General features: G+C 43.7%; 1 protein-coding gene across 5 annotated transcripts in view; it reads right to left on the reverse strand.

Moving 5' to 3' along the window:
* The window catches only part of LOC120914092, a 181,655-nt gene that overhangs the window by 7,067 nt on the left and 152,902 nt on the right, over positions 1-21,686 (reverse strand). For 4 of the 5 annotated variants that reach the window (XM_040324570.1, XM_040324568.1, XM_040324567.1 and 1 more), the window contains exons 7-13: positions 19,322-19,399; positions 18,945-19,217; positions 17,748-17,963; positions 11,937-12,014; positions 8,325-8,579; positions 6,384-6,599; positions 434-511 (exon numbers count right to left, since the gene is read on the reverse strand). In XM_040324570.1, coding sequence (XP_040180504.1) covers positions 434-511; positions 6,384-6,599; positions 8,325-8,579; positions 11,937-12,014; positions 17,748-17,963; positions 18,945-19,217; positions 19,322-19,399 — 1,194 coding nt within the window. The remainder of the gene's footprint in view (positions 1-433; positions 512-6,383; positions 6,600-8,324; positions 8,580-11,936; positions 12,015-17,747; positions 17,964-18,944; positions 19,218-19,321; positions 19,400-21,686) is intronic. The other variant, XM_040324571.1, reaches the window with a different exon arrangement.

Genomic DNA, 21,686 nt, shown 5'->3' on the forward strand with positions numbered 1-21,686 from the left:
TTGTATTGCGCCTTTCATACTGGTGAATTGCAATGCTACCTTTGTCCACAAGATGGGGATATAGCTCCATTTAGTAAGTTTTTGTTTGGTGTGAAGTGAGGCTCCTCATGGTATTGACTACCTGGCCCTATAGTCTATATCAGGGGTCTCCAAAATGTGGCCCGAGGGCCAGATGTGGCCCTTTGCTTGCCGTTATCCGGCATCCGTAATCCTATTGCCCACCAACCCTGAGGCCATATTTGTTCTCACTGATGCTGGGCCCGTGACAATTTTCTCCCCTGCTGGCCACAATCCGGCCCTCCTAAAGTCTGAAGGGCAATAAAGTGGCCCTTTGTTTGAAAAGTTTGGAGACCCCTGGTCTATCACTGTGAAAGCTAAAGACAATGGAATCAGTATTTGCATTTGCCTTAGCTGATCTGGTTCTACAGCTTACCGGTATCTGGCTGATGGCCCGGTTTGGAGAAGTTGTAGTTCTTTTCTTCTTTGTACCAGCTATCAGCCACTTCTTGACCTGTAAAGACACAAGAAAAATGCTTGTTATATAAAATATGACCCCCCTTTGCCAATACCTTCCAACTTTTTGAAATGGTGGAGAGGCAACCCTTGTAGCGTCACAAGAGACCTCCTAACACTAACAAGAGTCCCTCTCAGCAAAAGAGGGAAACTCCAAAATACAGCACTCCTAAATTCAGCCACATTTGTGGCAGAAAGCAAGATATTTAATGGTATAGGTCAGTGTTTCTCTACCAGGCTGCTGTTTGGGTTCCCTGGAGTGCCAGGAGCAAGAACCCATTTTGCCCTGGATCAGCATCATGATTTGCCAACGTGCAGGCAGGCAAACCAACAGCACCATAACAACCAATGACACTCTACGGCCAGAACACACAACCTAATATGTTGCTATAATGATGGCAACAAATGACTGATCTAGTGAAGATGGCATGCAGGGCTGCCCCCGGTATTCAGTAGAAGACAGAAGTCTGCCTACCCCAGACCTCTTCCACCTCTCACCCTCTAAAGCACTGCTGGAGCCAAAAGGTAGGGCTCTGATGTGAAGAAGAGACTGTGTGATAGAGGGGCTCTGTGAAAGGGGGGATTGTGAGACTCATGTATAGAGGGTGACTCTGATGTATAGGTATAGGTTGTTCTGTCCATCAGATGTCTATGTTGATTATCTATATCTGTGTTGTTAAAATTACATTTAAAGCGGGAGTTTACCCTAAAAAAAAAAAAATTTAAGATTAGATTGATGCTCATTTTGTCTAGGGGAATCGGGTGTTTTTTTAAAAACGAAGCTGTACTTACCGTTTTAGAGAGCGATCTTCTCCGCCGCTTCCGGGTATGGGTCTTCGGGACTGGGCGTTCCTTCTCGATTGACAGACTTCCGAAAGGCTTCCGACGGTCGCATCTATCGCGTCACGAGTAGCCGAAAGAAGCCGAACGTCGGTGCGGCGCTACACGAAGCCTGTCGGAAGACTGTCAATCAAGAAGGTCCCACAGCCCATACCCGGAAGCGGCGGAGAAGATGTATCTCTAAAACGGTAAGTACAGCTTTGATTTAAAAAAAAATAGCCGATTCCCCTAGACAAAATGAGCATGAATCTAATCTTAAAAATTTTCATTTCCGGGTGAACCTCCACTTTAAGGTTTGTAATTCATATAAGACAATCATATGTGGAGTGCAGGCTCCACTTTAAGGTTTGTAATTCATATAAGACAATCATATGTGGAGTGCAGGCTCCAACTTCAAAAAAGGTTTAAACACGAGTAAAGAAAATGGAAGCAAAAGTGAAGTCACTAGCTAATTGTGTAGCATCTGTGCCAATTACATGCCCATCAGACATGTGTGTGTAGCCTCCTGTTCCTAAAAATGGGGCTATAGTGTAAATTTCGTTTTTGGCTGAGCTGTAAACAGCTCAGATTTAATTGTATTGGTTCTGTTCTAAACTTTACTGAGTTGTGCATTTCTTGCTGTTGCCAGTAGGTGTCACTAGTACCACAGGACAGTGTGAGAATTATAACTAGGTAAAGTTGTAATGAATACTATTTTTCCAGAAACAACCCAGTAGGAGGTTCCTGGCCGCTGTGCATTCTGGGAAGGGGTATTTATTGGATAGAGCCATGTGCTTTTAGTCAGTCTTCACCTCGCTCTGCAAATAGCCTCAGAAGCCTGTCTGGGGCCTACTAATCTTGAGGTGGTCCTTAGGCTGTCTTGCCTGTTTGGAAGAAACTGATCCAAGCTGAGAAGATCCAGGGGAGGACCCTTGCTGGAGAGAGAGCCAGGATGAAGGCTGATCTCTCAGGAGGGCCTGGTGACTCGTTTGGAGGATGCATCTATATCTAAACTACTCTTACAGTGTTGGCTTAAAGGTTCTGACACTGTGAAGCTAAATCCTATTCTACCAATCTAAATCAAGGTAACTAGCTCCTGGCTGCTAAGTCTGTGAGAGAGACTTGTCCAGGAGTTATACTGGCTGCTAAGTCTGTGAGAGAGACTTGTCCAGGAGTTATACTGGCTACTAAGTCCTGTGAGAGAGACTTGTCCAGGAGTTATACTGGCTGCTAAGTCTGTGAGAGAGACTTGTCCAGGAGTTATACTGGCTACTAAGTCCTGTGAGAGAGACTTGTCCAGGAGTTATACTGGCTACTAAGTCCCGTGAGAGAGACTTGTCCAGGAGTTATACTGGCTGCTAAGTCCTGTGAGAGAGACTTGTCCAGGAGTTATACTGGCTACTAAGTCCTGTGAGAGAGACTTGTCCTGGAGTTATACTGGCTACTAAGTCCTGTGAGAGAGACTTGTCCAGGAGTTATACTGGCTGCTAAGTCTGTGAGAGAGACTTGTCCAGGAGTTATACTGGCTGCTAAGTCCTGTGAGAGAGACTTGTCCAGGAGTTATACTGGCTGCTAAGTCCTGTGAGAGAGGATTATCCAGAAATCATACCGGTTGCTAGGTCTGTGTGAGAGGCCTATTCAGGTATCCAAGATCTTCTAAAAAAAAGCTGTTTTGCCTCTGGATTCAAGGAGTCTGTAAGTGATCTGCACAAAGGGTATCCGAAACCTCCCCTAACCCTCTCTCCTATCACTACTTTCAAGTTCTCCATTAAAGCATTGAAAATATATAAAGTGACTGGCACCCAAATTCTGTTCTAACTTCCCATTATAGCCATGGACTCAGCCCTGAGGTGAATGTAAGCTCGCTCCTTGCCTCTGGAGGTTCCTCCTTGCTCCCAGTAGACCCAGGGGGGCACTACACATGTTTAGCTACAAAAATAATTCTTATTTGTGGGCTTTTCATAAAAGGTAAGGAGACAGGGGTTAGTGTAAAATAAAAAAGGGAATTATAGTTATAAATTGGGTCAAGGCTCTTTCAGAAATCCTTTTACATGATAGAAAGAAATATCTTTTAAGCCTTCATGCACACAGCTGTACAGCGTGCATCACCTGTGTAATGTATCCCCAGGGATGTGCTGCCGTCGCGTACAGCCACCCATTGAGATGAATGGGAAGAGGCGGCTGCATGCTTGAGCACTGGGGTTTGCAGAAAGCACCCTAATGCATACATCTACCTGTTCCCATTCATCTCAATGGCCGGCTGTTCATGGTGGCAGCAGGTCCCTGGAGAGGCATTACGCAGGCTCTGAACGCTGTAGAACTGCTTGAATGAAGCCTATGGTGGCAAATGAAAGATCTTTTGGTAAAAACAAAACAGGGCTCTCTGGTGAACATATGGAGGCCAAAGCTTTGGGCTACATTAAGGTCTTTCTGAGATTCCTTTTCTTTTCCCAATTCTTATAAAAAAAAAGTCCTTACATAATGCAGGATTTTAAAAATGTTAAATTCGGAGTTTATAATGCAAGGACACTGCTCCTTAGTCAATTTTAAGGCTGAGGTAAACCCAATCACAGAAATATAGATAATCTTTGACAATTTAAAAATATATTTTTTAAATCTTCTAAAATCTACAGATTTCATTTTACCACTTTGGACCCAGGCCATTGTAGAATGACAGCCACAAGGTGGCTCTACAATGCCGGGAGGACGTCCTCTGGCCACTGGGAGGCACGCCGTCGGTGGCACGCAGGTGCCGATGCGCTTGCCTGGTGGCCGCGACGTCCACCATGTACCCGCGATCGGCAGTCACAGGTCCACATCCTGTCAGGGAGAGGAGACCGATGGTGTGTCCCTTGTACATAGGGACATCCATCGGTCACCTCCCCCAGTAAGAATCACCTAGCAGGGCACACATTTAACCCCTTGATCGCCCCCTAGTTTATACAGTAATCAGTGCAGTTTTATTGCACTGTTCGCTGTATAAATGTGAATGGTCCCAAAAATGTGTCAAAAGTGTCCGATATGTCCGCCGTTATATAGCACTCCTGACAAAAATCGCAGATAACCACCATTACTAGTGAAAAAAAAATAATTAAAAAAAATTTCATAATTCTATCCCCTATTTTGTAGGCGCTATAACTTTTGCGTAAACCAATCACTATACGCTTATTGCGTTTTTTTTTTACCAAAAATATGTAGAAGAATACATATCGGCCTAAACTGAGGAAAATTTAAAAAAATAAAAATAAAATTGGGATATTTATTAAAGCAAAAAGTAAAAAATAGTGTTTTTTTTTTCAAAATTGTCAGTATTTTTTTGTTTATAGCGCAAAAAATAAAAACCGCAGGGATGATCAAATACTACCAAAAGAAAGCTCTGTTTGTGGGGAAAAAAAGACGTAAATTTTGCTTGGGAGTCACGTTTCACGACTACGCAATTGTCATTCAAAACGTAACAGTGCTGAAAGCTGAAATTTCCCCTTGGCAGGAAGGGGGGTATATGTGCCCAGTAAGCAAGTGGTTAAATAATACCTGGTTAGCCTGTCATGTACAAGCACTACCTTTTATGTGGTGGCAACACTCTGTCCCTGTCTCTCAAATTCTCTCCTACGTTGTCACCCAGTTTTTCACTGGAGACTACAACAACATGACAGATTGCTCATTTCCCAGACATGGTCCTTGGTTGTCACTATCTGGAAGCTTGCCCTGAGCAATGGCATGCAGATGCTGCTGCACTGTATGTACAGTAGATAGGAAGTGGTGGCAAAGAAGCTGCAGAAGATCAACAGCACTAGGGGATGAAAAAAGATGAAAACAAGAATTTTCTATATTTATAAAAGTGTAAATTATCCACTTAAGCCCCGGACCATATTGCTGCCTAAAGACCCAAGGTGTTTTTACAGTTCGGGACTGCGTCGCTTTAACAGACAATTGCGCGGTCGTGCGACGTGGCTCCCAAACAAAATTGGCGTCCTTTTTTCCCCACAAATAGAGCTTTCTTTTGGTGGTATTTGATCACCTCGGCGGTTTTTATTTTTTGCGCTATAAACAAAAATAGAGCGACAATTTAAAAAAAAATTCAATATTTTTTACTTTTTGCTATAATAAATATCCCCCAAAAACATATATAACAATTTTTTTTTTCCTCAGTTTAGGGCGATACGTATTCTTGTACCTATTTTTGGTAAAAAAAAATCGCAATAAGCGTTTATCGATTGGTTTGCGCAAAATTTATAGCGTTTACAAAATAGGGGATAGTTTTATTGCATTTTTATTAATTTTTTTTTTTTTTACTACTAATGGCGGCGATCAGCGATTTTTTTCGTGACTGCGACATTATGGCGGACACTTCGGACAATTTTGACACATTTTTGGGACCATTGTCATTTTCACAGCAAAAAATGCATTTAAATTGCATTCTTTATTGTGAAAATGACAGTTGCAGTTTGGGAGTTAACCACAGGTGGCGCTGTAGGATTTGGTGTACACTGTGTGTGTGTTTACAACTGTAGGGGGGTGTGGCTGTAGGAATGACGTCATCGATCGAGTCTCCCTATAAAGGGGATCACTCGATCGATGCAGCGCCATAGTGAAGCACGGGGAAGCCGTGTTTACATACGGCTCTCCCCGTTCTTCAGCTCCGGGGAGCGATCGCGACGGAGCGGCTATAAACAAATAGCCGCGCCGTCATCCCGGATCGCTCCCCAAGGGGACCCGACCGCCGCAAGTTGCGGGGGGGGTCCCGATCGGACCCCCGACCCACGTCTAGGCAGGGACGTACAGGTACGCCAATGTGCCTGTACGTGCCATTCTGCCGACGTATATGTACATGCGGCGGTCGGGAAGGGGTTATTTATGTTATACCGTGCTTTAGCAAACTGTGTCCTCCAGTTAGGGTTTACACCTCCTTCAAATATCTTCTCAACTAAGTTCTGAAAACTCTACACGGCTATAAATTGTTATTGTTAAAACAATTTTTTGTACAGTGTCCCTTAAAGCATGGATGTCTTATATTTACCATTGATTGTTTTCCAATCATTTTCATCACTTACCTGCCACTGTGATGGATGGGCTTCCTGTTTTGGCCCAGATGTTCTCCCCATAGGAAGTGTCACTGTGCTTCAGGGTTTTCAGCGTCAGAAGATGCTCCGCCCACTTCTGGGCCTCCTGACTAATTCTGGAATTCAGCTGCAAGGGTTTCGCTCCATGCATGGCCCGGTAATTGTTATTTGCCTTCAAGAACTCCTGTGCAAATGTTCTTGTGTCTACTAGACAAAAGGGAAAAAAATGCTTACCAACCTGACAGCAGAAAATGTCCTAATTTGATAACTCCTGATACAGCAGCTGGAAAATGTAGGCTGGTCAGAAATAGCCAGATTCCCTCCCCTAATATACAACACTACTAATGTAGTATACCCCCAACCATCTATAGTGCTTCTTAATTGTATATGAAGTGATAGGTGTCCAAAAAATGGCAACATCCCTTACAGCAAGTACAATATACAACAGTTCAAAACGAAGGGGAGGAATGGGCACACCTAATGGGGCAGCCATAATACATAGTCTCCTCAATAAGTGATTCACCCTGTAGTGGGATTTTTTGGGGTCCTTGTGGGATATTTGCTCTCCCATACGACCACCCGGGCAACTATGCAGGCTTCCTTACTGAGACTATATTTATTGTTTGTTCTCAGCTGATAGGTACCGAGGTTCACCAAAATGTAGCTCATCCCCAACCCTTGACGAAGAGTTTTTCGAAACACATTGAATCAGTTTCACAGTGATAAACACTATGGCCCGGATTCAGAAAGAACTTACGCCAACGTATCTACTGATACGCCGCGTAAGTCCACGGATGCGCCGTCGTATCTATGCGCCTTATTCAGCAAATGAGATACGCCTGAATTTTGGCTTCATACGACCGACGTAAGTCTCCTACTCCGTCGTATCTTGGGCGCATATTTACGCTGGCCGCAAAGGGGCGCTTCCATTGATTTACGCGTCGAATATGTAAATGACCTAGATACACCGATTCACGAACGTACTTGCGCCCGTCGCTGTAATCTACGCCGTACGTCCGGCGTAACGTTAAGCCTCATAAAGCAGGGGTAAGTCATGTTAAGGTATGAACGTCGGAAACGTCGGTACAGCCGTCGTATTTTACGTTGTTTACGTAAGTCGTACGTGAATGGGGCTGGGCGTAGGTTACGTTCACGTCGTAGGCATTGAGCTGTCGTATCTTAGGGAGTAAATTCAACGTGATTCTGAGCATGCTCGTGCATGCGCCGTTCGTTTGGCCCTTCATTTGCATGGGGTCACGGTTAATTTAAATGTATCACGCCCACTACCTTCCTACTTTGAATTAGGCGGGCTTACGCCGGCCAATTTATGTTACGCTGGCGCAAATATGGGAGCGAGTGCTTTGTGAATACTCAGCTTGCCTCTCAATGTTACGTCGGCGTAGCGCATATGAGATGCGCTACGCCGGCACAAAGATGCGCCGATGTACCTGAATCTGGCCCTATTTGTGAATGTAAATGTGATTATTTCATTGTGATGGGGGAATAGGCAATTGGCGATTATTACAACAATACAGTATGTCGGCCTTGATGTTTTATGCTCTTTTTTTAATGAAAATGTGTGAACAATAAAATTCTTACTTTAAAAAAATATATATTGTTTATGGGGTCAACAAAAAAAGTCCCATATTTTGGAATTTTGTGTCCAATAATGTACTTCTACTTTTTCTCTCACAAGGTTTTCCCAGCCCACCATAAAACACTGCCCATCATCAATATCTGTTAATTGAACTTTCCTTGCAACATTTAAGTAACCTAGAGGTTAAAGAACAACTTTGGTTAACACAGAATATTAGAGAACTGGTAATATAGGGTATACTGGAACTCTGTTAAATACAGATTAGTCTAAATGTTACATCAACCCCACAATCTCTTGGCATATTTTCCCTAACATTCTGGAAATATTTTAGTTACCAGTAGATGATGATCCAGAGTCGCCTCCACGTCCAGAAGGATAAAAGGTGGCTCCTGCCCCCCGATCGCTGGGCCCTTCTGTGTTCTCAGTTACTGGGGTGCCCTTGGGCAGCACGTTTTTCTGGAAGTAGCCGGGGTTGGTGATGTTGCCTGCAGGACTGTACTGGGCTACCGCGATCACCATTCCTTTACCATCTACAGCCTTGGCAATGCCAACTTCCCTTGAGTCTTTCCAGACCACTTGGGTAAAATGACCTAGAGACAAAATACAGAATTATGGGAAGAAGCTAAAAACCTGGAGCAATGTCTATCAATATGTGTGAGAGGGAAGGACTCTCAGTCACTCTGTGTGGCCCAGGTAACCTAATGCAGTACATCAGAGGGAAAGGAAGGATTACATTGGCTGCTAATGACACAACTGATTGATTTTAATTTGCCCTAGAACTGTACTGCAAAAAGGGTAAATCCTTCTGTTGCCCAATCACATGACCTGCACATGAGTCTTCACCAGAGAATCTTGGAGGACTGATATGCAGAGGAAATAGGCCAGTCAATGCATACTGTATTTTCCGGCGTATAAGACGATTTTTTACACTTAAAAAAACTGTCCAAAAAGCGGGGGTCATTTTTAATGCCCGGTATCAAATGCAGCTGGCTGAATGTCAGCCCGCCGGATGTGTGGTAATACTGTATGTAGCTTTGGCTACATACAGTATTCACTGCTGAGCACATCCCGACGAGCGATGTATTCTATTAATGAATACAGAGCCTGCTCAGATTGGAGTAACAACCTCTGCCAATCAGAGCAGGCTACATACAGTGAGAGTCAGAGAGGCACAGGCCCAATGTTACAGCCTCTGCCAATCCGAGCAGGCTTTGTATTCAAAAATAGAATACATCAGTCGTCGTGATTGGCTCAGCCGGGTATGGCTCCAACTTCCATTAAGAAGAAGGAAATGTAGGCAATATGAAGCCTCAGAAGGGGGGGTCATCCTATACAGTGAGTATAGGCAAAAACGGTAGAAATACAGTAGAATTTGGGGGTCGTCTTATACGCCTGGTCGCCTTATACACCAGAAAATACGGTATTTCTGATGTCAGTCCACCAAGTTCCACTATGTTGGCAAAAACTGTGTCACATGTTTACCATTAGCTTTATCTTTATGTAAAATATATGCTTTGGGGCTCTAATGCTTTAGGTTAGCTAAAAGTTAAAATGAAGGTATAATAATGTGTCCGCTTTGAGGTTGAATAATGGAAGATTTACAAAATGTTCCTGTTTCTTCCATCTTTTCTATATTAGTATGTATTTTCTTTCCCAATACAACTGTTCACAATCCACCACCATTGTTAATGCATTACAAACAGCTGTTATTTATTTCATAAGCATCTTATCAAATTCAAAACCAACATTAAAGATAAATGTCTGAATGTTTGAGTCTAATCTAAAGCTGTATAGAAAGAAAAACTCTCTGATGCCAGGGGACCACAATTAAGTTGTTGTGTGACTGCACCGCAACTTTTCATCAGCCTCCTTTTTTCTTTACATATTATTATTACTACAAGTAAATAGGAATTTAGTTATGCATTTCTTTTCAGGCAGGTGAATATGGAATCGTATTTACTCCTAGTTTGGTTCCTAGTATTATTGAGACAAATTTAGCTTTTGGTTCCTCTATATCTTGTGGGGTAAAGTTTGATTGCTTTTGGCTGTTCTGGGTTCTGTTGGCTGCAGGCTCAACAACTTCCCCCTGCTTTCTAGTGAGTTCTTGAATTTAGTGAGCTGGAAGAGGCAGACCCTGGACTTGCATATTCATTCACTGTCAGCCAATTATTGGGGAAAAGAATGACCAATAGAGGAGTGAGGTGTGTATAAATAAGTTGGGGCTTGGAACAGAAGAGTCCATTTCCTGGAGGAGAAGACTAAGCCTGGAGGGCTGTGACCCTCTTGGTTAATTAGCTTAAGTTCACATGAGTTCATCGAGGTTCCACCTCAGGGAGAGCTAGGAAGCCTATCTCTAAAGTTGTTGAGAATAGTTTGGAGGAAGTCCACTGAGGATCTGGCCTGGAGGCTCACAGTACAGAGTCTAGCTGGTACTGGAGAAGGCATCCAAGTACACAGAGACACAGTGGATAGAAGATAGAAGAAGATAGAGGATATAAGATAGAGGATATAAAATAGAGGATAGACGATAGAGGATATAAAATAGAAGACAGAAGATAGAGATAGAAGATAGAGGATATGAGATAGATGATAGGATAGAAGACAGAAGATAGAGGATAGAAGTTAGAAGATAGAGGATATAAAATAGAGAATAGAAGATAGAGCAGGGATCTCCAAACTGCGGCCCGAGAGCCAGATGTGGCCCTTTTTTAGCTTCTATCCGGCCCTTGGGGCACTATTCCTTTCACTGATATGAGGCACTATTCCTCCAACTAACAGCAACAATGGGGCACTCTTTCTTCCACTGATACCAATGATGGGATACTATTCCTTCTATTAATAGGGGCACTACCCCTCCTATTGACCACCAATCCTGAGGCCAAATTTATTCCCAATGATGCCAAAATTGTTTGCCCCTGCTGGCCACAATCCGGCCCTCCTAAAATCTAAAGGACAATAAACTGGCCCTTTGTTTAAAAAGTTTGGAGACCCCTGAGATAGAGGATATAAAATAGAAGATAGAGGATATAGATAGATCCGAGTAACTGCCGTTCTTTAGCCCTTGGAGAGACTATTCCACAGTTACTGGTTTAGGACTGCCTCTATAACTGGAGCTCCCTGCTCTCTGTGTACACTAAGGGGGGTTCACCCTGAAGAATCTAGTGATAGCCAGAGTGTCTTCTTTCACATTTTCCACTTAATGTGGAGCATCCCAAGGCTCACCCAACACCCCAACCAGGGTTAACCAGCATTTAACTCCGAGGAAGACATTCACTGCCTGGTTACTGAGTTATGAGACCGTAGAGCTGCTGTGTTTGAAAATGTACCTAAAACAAGGGATTACTTATCTTCAGTGTTATGTGGAGGACAGGCAGATTGAAAAGGCATTCACAGGTTTTGTTTCATCCATAGAAGCTGTACTATGGCTTCTAGAAATTGAGGAGCTGGGCAGAAAGGGCAGGCATAGTCGGTAAGGATGAGCTCCGGCGTGTTCGCACACTCCACGTGCAAAGCCCGCTAGGAAGTCGGCGCTGCGCTAATCACAGGCAGTGAGACATTTCCTGATCTCTGCAGCCGAGCATCGGGACAAAGTCTCACTGCCTGTGATTAGCACAGTGCCGACTTCTTGGCGGGCTCTGCACGTGGAGTGTGCGAACACCCCGGAGCTCATCCTTAATAGTCGGCATTCTTTAAATGCCTGTAACAGCTTCTCACCATATCAGAAGTTCATGGTATCAGGGGTGGGCATCACAGGAGAAAGATTACTACTGAAGTAGAAAACAGATGCACAAAGGACAAATCAAAATGCAGGTAAGCAATGTCCCTTGTGCTAATTTAAATTATTATTTTTTTTTTTTTAGGTAAAACGTAAGCTTTTAAAAGTAATACAACACCACTGACCAATGCAATCTATAAAGAATACAAGGCAAAAAAAAAAGAGACCTTACCTGTGTTGGACTGAAAGCCAGGCTTGCTAAAATTATAGTCTTTTATCTCATTGTACCAGGTATCCACAACTTCTGACCCTGGAATATAACAAGTGAGTAAGCATACTTGAGTTATTTTGGCAGGGTTTTCCATAAAGTAGCTTTTTGTGTGATTTTTCACCACTTTACATGCTTACTTTTCCATATTTTTCTTAGTTTATTAAATATTAGAAAAAGTAACAACACATACTTCTCAAATCCAACTGATCCCTTTAACACATATAGGGCCAGATTCACAGCAGAGATACGACGGAGTATCTCAGATACTCCGTCGTATCTCTCAGAGTATCTATGCGACTGATTCATAGAATCAGTTACGCATAGATAGCCCTTAGGCTCCATTCACATCTATGCGACAAAACGCCCGAGGCCGGACGCTTCTGCCGCTAGAGGGGAGAATTCCCATTGCTGTCTATGGAGATGGTTCACATCTCATAGACGCCGAACGCCTGTCGCCTGAAAAAAAGTCCCGGACCCTTTTTTTCAGGCGACATTGGCGTTCGCCCATTGACAGCAATGGGAATGCTTTGTCAAAAAAAAAAAAGTTTCACATTAGCGGCAAAATACGCCGTTGTCGCATAGATGTGAATTGAGCCTTAGATCCGACAGGTGTAATTGTTTTACACTGTCGAATTTTAGGATTCAATACCGCGGCCGCCGCTGGGTGGAGTTCGCGTCGTATTCCAGCGTCGGGTATGCAAATGAGGTTTTACGGCGATCCACGACGGTTTTTCGCGTTCGATACGTCGTCTCTAGTCTAGTTTCCCGTCGCAATTTTAGTCGTCGTTTTACCTGCCCTAACTTTACACAGCCCACGTATGGGCTGTTTAAAGTATGGCCGTCGATCCCGCGGCGAAATTTAAAAAAAAAAAAAATTCTTGCGTAAGACGTCCGGGAATACTAAAGTACGCTACGCACGTCGCCATTCGAAAAAATGACGTCACTTCGCGCAAAGCACGGCGGGAATTTCAAAACGGAGCATGCGCAGTAGGTCCGGCGCGGCAGCGCGCCTAATTTAAATGGCACACGCCCCTTTGAATTACGCGGGCTTACGCCGGAGGCCACCGGCGTAAGTTTTCATGCAAGTTCTTGGTGAATCAGGCACTTGCGATGAAAACTTGCGGCGGTGTAACGTATCTACGATACGTTACGCCGCCGCAGTTCTATGTGAATCTGGCCCATATTTCTTAAAAGCATTGATAATTATACAAACTTTCTCTTTAAACACACACTTTAAAATCCCCAAAGACAAACAGATGTCCTCAGGAGATTTTTGTGCTGGGTAGAAGTTGATAAAGGGAGTTGGCTTTTATTGGAGTGTATAATTTGAAGCTGTCGCCAAAAGGTAGGCAAAGCAGTTTTATGCTGATAAAAAAAAAAACAGCTTGGCAGCTGGCTAGATCAAAAGAATTACAGTGTGATTATGTAACATTAGAAAGAGACTTTACTACAAATTTACAGTGAGGCCTCGTACACACGACAGAGAAACTCGACGTGCTTGGCACGTCGAGTTCCTCGTCTCGTTTTGGGATGAAGCCGCCGAAGAGCTCGGCGGGCCGCCTTCTCCTATAGAACAACGCGGCCAACGAGAAAATAGAGAACATGTTCTCTATTTTCTCGTCGAGCTCCTCGGCGGCTCCATCGAGCCAAAACTGTACAGACGACAGAGATTCTCGGAAGAATCCGGGTTTTGACCGAGTTTCTCGGCGAATTCTGCCGAGAATCTCTGTCGTGTGTACGAGGCCTGACATGTGATTTTAGTTTTTTTATGGTTAGACTAAAATATTGTTTATGTAATTGTTTTATATTTTTTGTTAGCACTGTACCATATTTTTATTATCATATCACATCTGTACATACGTCTTCAACTAGATAAAGCTGGCTATACACTAGTAAATTTTCCAACAAACATTCATACGAATATTCGTATGAACATTTAAAGATTTTTTTTTTTAAATACATGTTTTTTGATTTTACAATAAAGTATTACACACACAAAAAAAAACACAACAGTACAAAACCTGGGCGGTCTCTCATGTTTCTACAGTACTCAGTAACAGTGATATTACAAGTTCTACAATAGGGAACAGGAGATTACATCAAAAAAAAGTCAGTAAGATAAAGGACCAATTTCAAGTAGGTGACGGTTGTCGGAAGGAGAGGGTCCTTTCCACGATTGCAGAATCATTTTTCTAGTTTAGAAGTGAAGCACTACCCCCGGAGGAGCTGCTGGTTTGTTTTGGGTGGCAGGTTACCTCTGTGACTCCGCCGTCTCGGGTAGTTGATGGGAGCCATAGTAATGGAATGTACACACAGCAGGTGCCTTTTTCTTGTGCTTTTATTTACCCAACAAGGTAAAACAGTTGAACTTGGCGAAGAATAGAGGAATAGCAGAGATGGAGAACACAGATTCAGGTGTAGGCAAAAGGAAACAGTCCTGCTTCCAACGACAAACTCTACTTCGCCACTCCAGACGGAATGGGTACAGCGCACCTGGACATGCCTCTCTCACAAGCCTGGCAGCCAGAATGACACTCGAACTTGAGGTTAAGTCTCTGCCACAGACCCTCCCAATGGTTGCAGAAAATAGTGGTCTGTTGACACCTGGATCTCCTTCAGGTAGTTTAGATTAGGGTACCGACTGATAGGCGGCCAACATTCAGCCTCTCAGGGTCCGGTTCCCCTGGTCCCCAATGGATGGTCAGTCCCCTATTGGAACACCAACCTCTCTTGGCACTCCTCAGGCAGACTCTTCACCAAACAGCTTCCTCCAACTGGACGGACAGCCCAGGACCTCTTTAGGTGGGGACCCAGTCGATTACCGAGTCCCAAGCGGCAGATCAATTTCTCCGGGCCAACGTGGTCCCGAAGCCAGGATCTCTGCGTAGCACGTCCCCCCCCCGGCCCGGAAGGCCATTTGCCGGGGCGTCGTGGAATGGCCACCCTGAAGGTGGGCGCCACACAAGGAGAAGACCCAGGAAAATGGCGTCTGCCCCATAAATACCCCTCCCCAGCATGCACAGTGAGGAAGCTCCCTCCTGATAGGCTTCTGGGGAAAAGTATCCAGTCCTTGACTCTACTGCTGCCATCCGCCGACCTGGGGTGGAACTGCACCCCAGGAACAATAGCATGAGCCCACAGCACAGCCAAGCTGGGACAGAAGCTCAAATTTTAACTAATTAACAATGGTCAGAGTTACTTCACTCTCTGACCCCCCTCTAAATTTCAATAGCACCGGTTCTGAAAAGTAACCAGGCGCTACAGAAGTAAATGACACGCAATAAGCATTTAGCATATCTAGAGAGGCAGGTATGTCCCCAAAGATGCCTATTAGGCAATTCTTAGGGTGTAATATGTTAGGAAGACCCAAAGCTGAGAAGATAAAAAGTTTTGACCTTCGACCAGAAGTTATGGAGAAGAGGATAGGGCCAAAAGCACTGTAGGAAGTCAAACATGTAGCTGCTGCACAGGCCCATCAAAGAAAATTCTTGGTATATTTGAAGACTAAGTGATTGTCATTTGAAAGTACTTTAAAAATTCAATTGTTTTTAAACATCCAATTTTGGAATGAAAATAAATTCTTAAACAAACAAAAAGCACATACACTGTTAGAAATTAATTTGAGAAAAAATGTCCAGCCTGCTCATTCTGATTTTCTTGTCACTGTCGTCAAAATCAGATGTTGATCTGACTCCACAAATCATTAGAAAGCCAAATAAATGTTGAAAAAAAAAACATTTCAAACAAAGTTCTACTAGTATATTACCAGCTTGACTGTATGCCAGTAACCATCCTTGCTGAATGCGTCTCATGTTTGGAAACAGGTCAAACGATAAGCCAACTGTGCAGTTTTAGCCCAGGTTCACACTGGGCTGCGGGAATGAAGCCGTTCGAGTTCAGCTGAACTCGCACGATTTCACTCCCGCTTGTCAGTCCTGATTCCGGCCGCGATTACAGAGACATCTGTGCAGTTCCTGCACAGATGTCAATGTAAATCGCAGGCCGAAATCGCAAAAAGTAGTACAGAAACTACTTTTTGAAAACCCATTAGGATGGTTTCATTGCTGGCAAATGTCGCCAATTTGACATGTCAAATTGCACCAGTGTGAACCAGGGTTTAAAAGAAAAAAAGTGTATTGGCCTAAAGTGGAACTATTGGCAAACTGAAAAAAATGACATCTATGGCACAGTCTTAAAACCCATTATTTGTCTACTTCTTGTAATAGGGTGACATTCTATTTCAAAGCAGTGTTGACACTGTGGGAAGCGTGGACGTTATTTACTATTTATAACAGGTACTCATATAGCGTGGTCAATTTACCCAGCACTTTACACATACAGGCCCAGATTCACAATCCACTTACGCCGACGTATAACAAGTTACGCCGACGTAAGTGCAAATGTGCGCCGTCGTATCTGTGCGCCAGACCCACAAACTAATATGCGCCTAAAAACAGGCTACACCCCGCCGACGTATCTTGTTTACGCTGGCGTAGAGTGGGCGCCCATTTAGGCTGGGCGCATGGTGCCGCTCCCATTGATTAGCCATTCAAACATGCAAATGAGGGAAATACAGCGATTCACGAATGTGCGTTTGCCTGGCGCATGCTACACGAGATGCGTGTAAGTTGTACGCAGCCGCTTGCTTTCTCTATCGCCGGCTTCATTCACAACACTGATGCTCTGGGATGACGGATCAGCGATTTGGGCCTGCCAACCAGCCATCCCAGAGCAGAAGGTCGCGGGCCACATCAGAGGGCTCCGCGGGCCACATGTGGCCCCCTGGTTGTACACCGCTGGTTTACAACCCCTTTGATTTTTATAAACAGATTTTTCTGTGAAGTCTTTTAATAGCCAAGTTCAGCTTTTCCAGAAAACCACCTAGGCAGTCAAGGGGCCCCAGTAGGTATTAAAAACGGTGTAGCTGTTTGATGATTTTACTGGCATACCTGTAGGCCATTTGGGCCACCCTAAGCCAGGCTAAACTCACCAAGGTTGGAAATCCCTACATCTTGCTTTGTTACTAGGATGTGAAAATCGTTATCCACTTGTAATGATGGGAATGAGTGTCCAATGGTTTTCATGTCCCAGCGACAAGGCCAAATACAGGCATTACAATAAAATTACTGATAATCTTACAAAGCTGAAGCTTTTTATTATCTACTGGGACCCCTTAATTGCATAGGCTATTAACTGGAAAAGGTGAACTTAGGTCGCGTACACACGATCGGTTAAACCGATGAGAACGGTCTGATGGACCGTTTTCATCGGTCCAAACCGATCGTGTGTGGGCCCCATCGATTATTTATCCATAGGTTAAAAAAAAGCAATCTTGTTTTAAATTTAACCGATGGATACCGAACCGATAGAAAAAAAAACGATCGTTTGTAGGCACGTCCATCGGTTAAAAATCCACGCATGCTGTGCTCAGAATCAAGTCGACGCATGCTTGGAAGCATTGAACTTCGTTTTTTCAGCACGTCGTTGTGTTTTACGTCACCGCGTTCTGACACGATCGTTTTTTTTAACCGATGGTGTGTAGGCACGACTGACGATCAGTCAGCTTCATCGGTTAACCGATGAAAACGGTCCATCAGATCGTTTTCATCGGATGGACCGATCGTGTGTAAGCGGCCTTAGCCTTTATTTGTCATTGACAATTGACAGTTACTGATATTGAAGCAATGCGTTCTTTTGAATAGTCTGACACATTTATTAGAAGAAAAGATAGGAGGATCAGACCAGAATCTAATAATAATAATAATAGCTTACCAGATGCGTCCCTGATACTTGAGTTCCATTTATACCACAGGTTCTCGCCATTGTTGGTGTTGCTGTGCTGGAGAGCATTGATAGAGAGAAGGTGATTGGCCCACTTCTGACCGGACTCACTCAACTCCCGGCTCAGCTGTAATGGAGGGGCACCGTGTAGACGTCGGTACTTGTTGTGCGTGTCCAATGCTTCCTGCTCAAAGGTGCTCGATTTTACTAGGGCACAGTTAAGAGACACTCCAATCAAAATGATTGCTTTCAATAGATACAGTGCTGCTCTAAATATGATAACTGCTTTTCTTAAAGCTGAAAAAAATTATATATGATCTCAAATCTGCCAACTGAAACATAGTAACCTGTAAATGAACTCAGAACTGAATCACTGTGAATCATCTCTGTTCTGCCCTTTCTTCTGCCGATTCACGGCAGGAAGTCCTACCATCCACCTGATCTGTAAAATCAGCTGATATGCAGGTGATGATAGGGTTTTAATATAAAGTCGAATTTAATATCACATTTAACAGTTCATTTTATATAGCAGAGTTTTAATATGAGATTAATTTTGTTTTAATATACATTGCCTAGAGTCAGTAACCTGTCATTTATACAGAACTTTCCTGAACTAACATTATTATTAATAATAGTGGGTACCACAAAGACAGTCTACAAGCACTAGGCATTCTCAGCCAATATATTTGCCAGTGCCACAGGTGTCCCCCAAATCCTGCCGCTTTTCTTAAATGGGTCTCAATTTCACGGGTGTCAACTTTATGGGTCTCAACCTTCTGGGGCTTAACTTTGACATATCTCCATTCAACTATCCACTGAATCCAAAAAGAGCTTATGTTGGTGAAGGTGATGGATAAGGTGGTGGGGCAACAGGGCAACAAAACTCCTATTCAGAATGTCTTTCTGAACCTTCTCCACTCCCAGATCCAGGAGGTATAAACATGCAGTGTCAGCTAAACCAAGCATTTATGCTCATGAAAAAAACGTATCAAGAAGAACTTTCAGCAACTGGATCCACATAAAACCCAAAACTTTCTTCTATATAAAGGAATTAGAAGAACTTTGAAGGGTTTGCCGCCTCCTTGACACGTGCCATATTGCCTCCTGCAGATTACCAACAATGGACACATAGGCCAAACATTTTGTTGGGATGATCATAAACGTCTTGAAATTCACACCTTTTCTTACCTGTCTGGCCAATGCTGATAGTTGGTTTCCTATCGCTTGCCTGCTCTACTTCAGGTGACTTATTTCCGCTTGATTTCCACCGTGAACTAGACTGGTCACTATCTGGTGATACTGCTGACCCCGATGGCAGTACATTCTTTTCAAAGTATCCAGGATTGGTGATGTTTCCTGCTGGATTATACTGCCCCACCACAAAGTAAAGTCCATTGCCATCAGTGGCCAACCCAACGCCAACTTCCTTGGAGTCCTTCCAGACAACTTGGGTGAAATGTCCTTAAAAAAGTTAAGAAAAATGCCAAGAAAGTTTAATGACCTGGCAGGAATATGCCAACATTAAATTAGATTAACAGGGCTATAACTCAGACCTTGACTATTACCTGTGTTACTTCGGAACCCTGGCCTTCCAAAATCATAGTTCTTTATTTCATCGTACCACGAATCTACGGGTTCTTGACCTGTAGACACAAAGCAAGTCAGTTTAGCACATCCATTAGCCACACAGTACATATTTATACGACTAATGTTACACTAGATTTACCAACATATTTGAAATATAAGTACTTCTCAAATAAGTTCCAGCCCAAAAAATGTTTTAGCGTTCGGTGTAGAGGGGACGGGTTAGAACCCTTTTTATTTTTTATTGCTGTCTGTTCTTACCCTAACTTCCTGTCCAGGCGACAGGTTGTCACAAGAGATAGCAACAAAACACATTTACTGTATTTGGCGTATAACACGCACATTTTCCCCCTTAAAATCAGGGGAACATCTTGGGTGTGTGTTATACGCCGAACGGCTGCCTCGGATGGGAAGGAGGGAACGAGCGCCGCCGAAATAGACAGAGCCGAATCTCCTGTATACCCGGCTCCGCTCGCAGTAACACCCAGTCCCGCCTCCTAGCATTTACGTCCCACCATTAGACCGGTTTTATGTCTATCATAGGAGCCGGGCCAAGGGGAGGGACTGCGAGACAAGCCGAGTACACAGGACATCCTGGTCTGTCTATCTCAGCGGCGATTGTGTTCTCCTCGGCCGGTAGATGGACACCCATCATGCTGCAATTTGGGGCAAGGCTGCAGATGGACACTGATCATTCTGCAATGACGGACAAGGCTGCAGATGGACACTGATAAGGCTGCATTGCTGTGCATTTAAAATTTATGTTTTTTTCCTTAAACTTCTCTCCTACGCCGATAAATACGGTATTTAGTAGAGTGGTGAAGGATTCAAATATTGGTTAAGTTTTTATTGCTCTCTTTGTTTTTCTGTTGACAGCTGTACTCTCTCATTTCTTGTCCTTAGGTCATTGGAAATTTCCCTAATAAGGACAAAGATGGCAACAAAAATTTGGCAGAAGTTTTTTTCCCACTATATTGAACGATAAAAAAATGTGTCTGGAGCCCTGGTTCACACTGGGCTGCGGGAGTGAAGCCGTGCAAGTTCAGCTGAACTTGCACAGCTTCACTCCCGCTGGCAGTCCCGATTTCGGCCGCGATTTAAGAGACATCTGTGCAGGTTTCTGCACAGATGTCAATGTAAATCGTAGATGCGGCGTCGCACCGATTAGGACGATGTCATTGCCGACAATTGCCGGCAAATGCAGCCGATTTGAGATGCGATTTCACATGTGAAATCGCATCTCTAATCGAAGCAAACCGTACCCAGTGTGAACCTGGGCGGAGTCTTAATGGCTCATCTGGAGATCCCTGCACATGATTTTTCAGCTTCACCCAACTGTTGTAGGTATTGGAATACAAGAATATTTAATAGGGAGCAGGTATGGGAAACTTGGGCAACTAAGTAACTGAGAAATAAAAGACGTCAGTTGGCAATGCACCACCCCAGAATCCAGCTATATACTGTAATATTTTCAGTGGACTGCTCTTTATAGAACTGCTATGAACAAAACAGTTAAGGGCAGGAGCAGGCAGATGATTAAAAGGCTATCTGAGCCCTGCTTGGGTCAAAGCCAGGTCACCCTCCCACTACTTATAGAACTCACTGAACCCTATGAGTAAGTGCCCCTGCTGTGTGTACTCAAACTTCCTGTATGCTGTGCTCAACAAAAACGACAAGTGCAGTCTAACATCAGAGGGCATAATAAGTGGCTGCTAATTCTGTAATAAAAAAAATAAAAGGGTGGGGGAAAGCGTTGTGCCCAAAAAAAAATCATAATAAACGTGACTTTGAAAAAATATTTGTATACAATTGTATTTGTATACTCAATACATGGCATCAACCATTGTCAAAAAACACAAATATACATAAATCTATGGTCATGCTCACAAGGCAAAAAAAAATAAAAACATATTAGATGAACCAACACTAAAAAATAAAAATGTAATGAGCCAAATGGAAGATAAAAAGAAGTATAAATATGGGTTGAATATTGGGAAACCATATGAATATTCCGAGAGTCAAGCAACCCAAAGGCCAGGCTGCACATGAGACACCCCTCTGGGTCCAACAGGCGTGGCTTTTTTTTTTCCACCTGCCCGTGGTCCAGCTGACTTTCTAACCTACACAGGAGTCAGGGCCGTCTTGATAGCATCATGGTCCCCTGGGCAAAGTAATGCTCTGGGGCTCCTACAATGATGACAGTGCAGGTAAACAGACATCAAGTAGGTAGGTGGCAGACTGCCTCCCCTGTGTATCTATCACTCTCAGTGCCATCATGGGGCTCCCAATTTCGGGGCAGCGTGGGCTCAATGACCAGCTGCTTTGGGGAAAGGGAAGGGGCCCCCC

Source organism: Rana temporaria, chromosome 9, assembly GCF_905171775.1.
Source record: "Rana temporaria chromosome 9, aRanTem1.1, whole genome shotgun sequence".
Taxonomy (NCBI): Eukaryota; Metazoa; Chordata; class Amphibia; order Anura; family Ranidae; genus Rana; species Rana temporaria.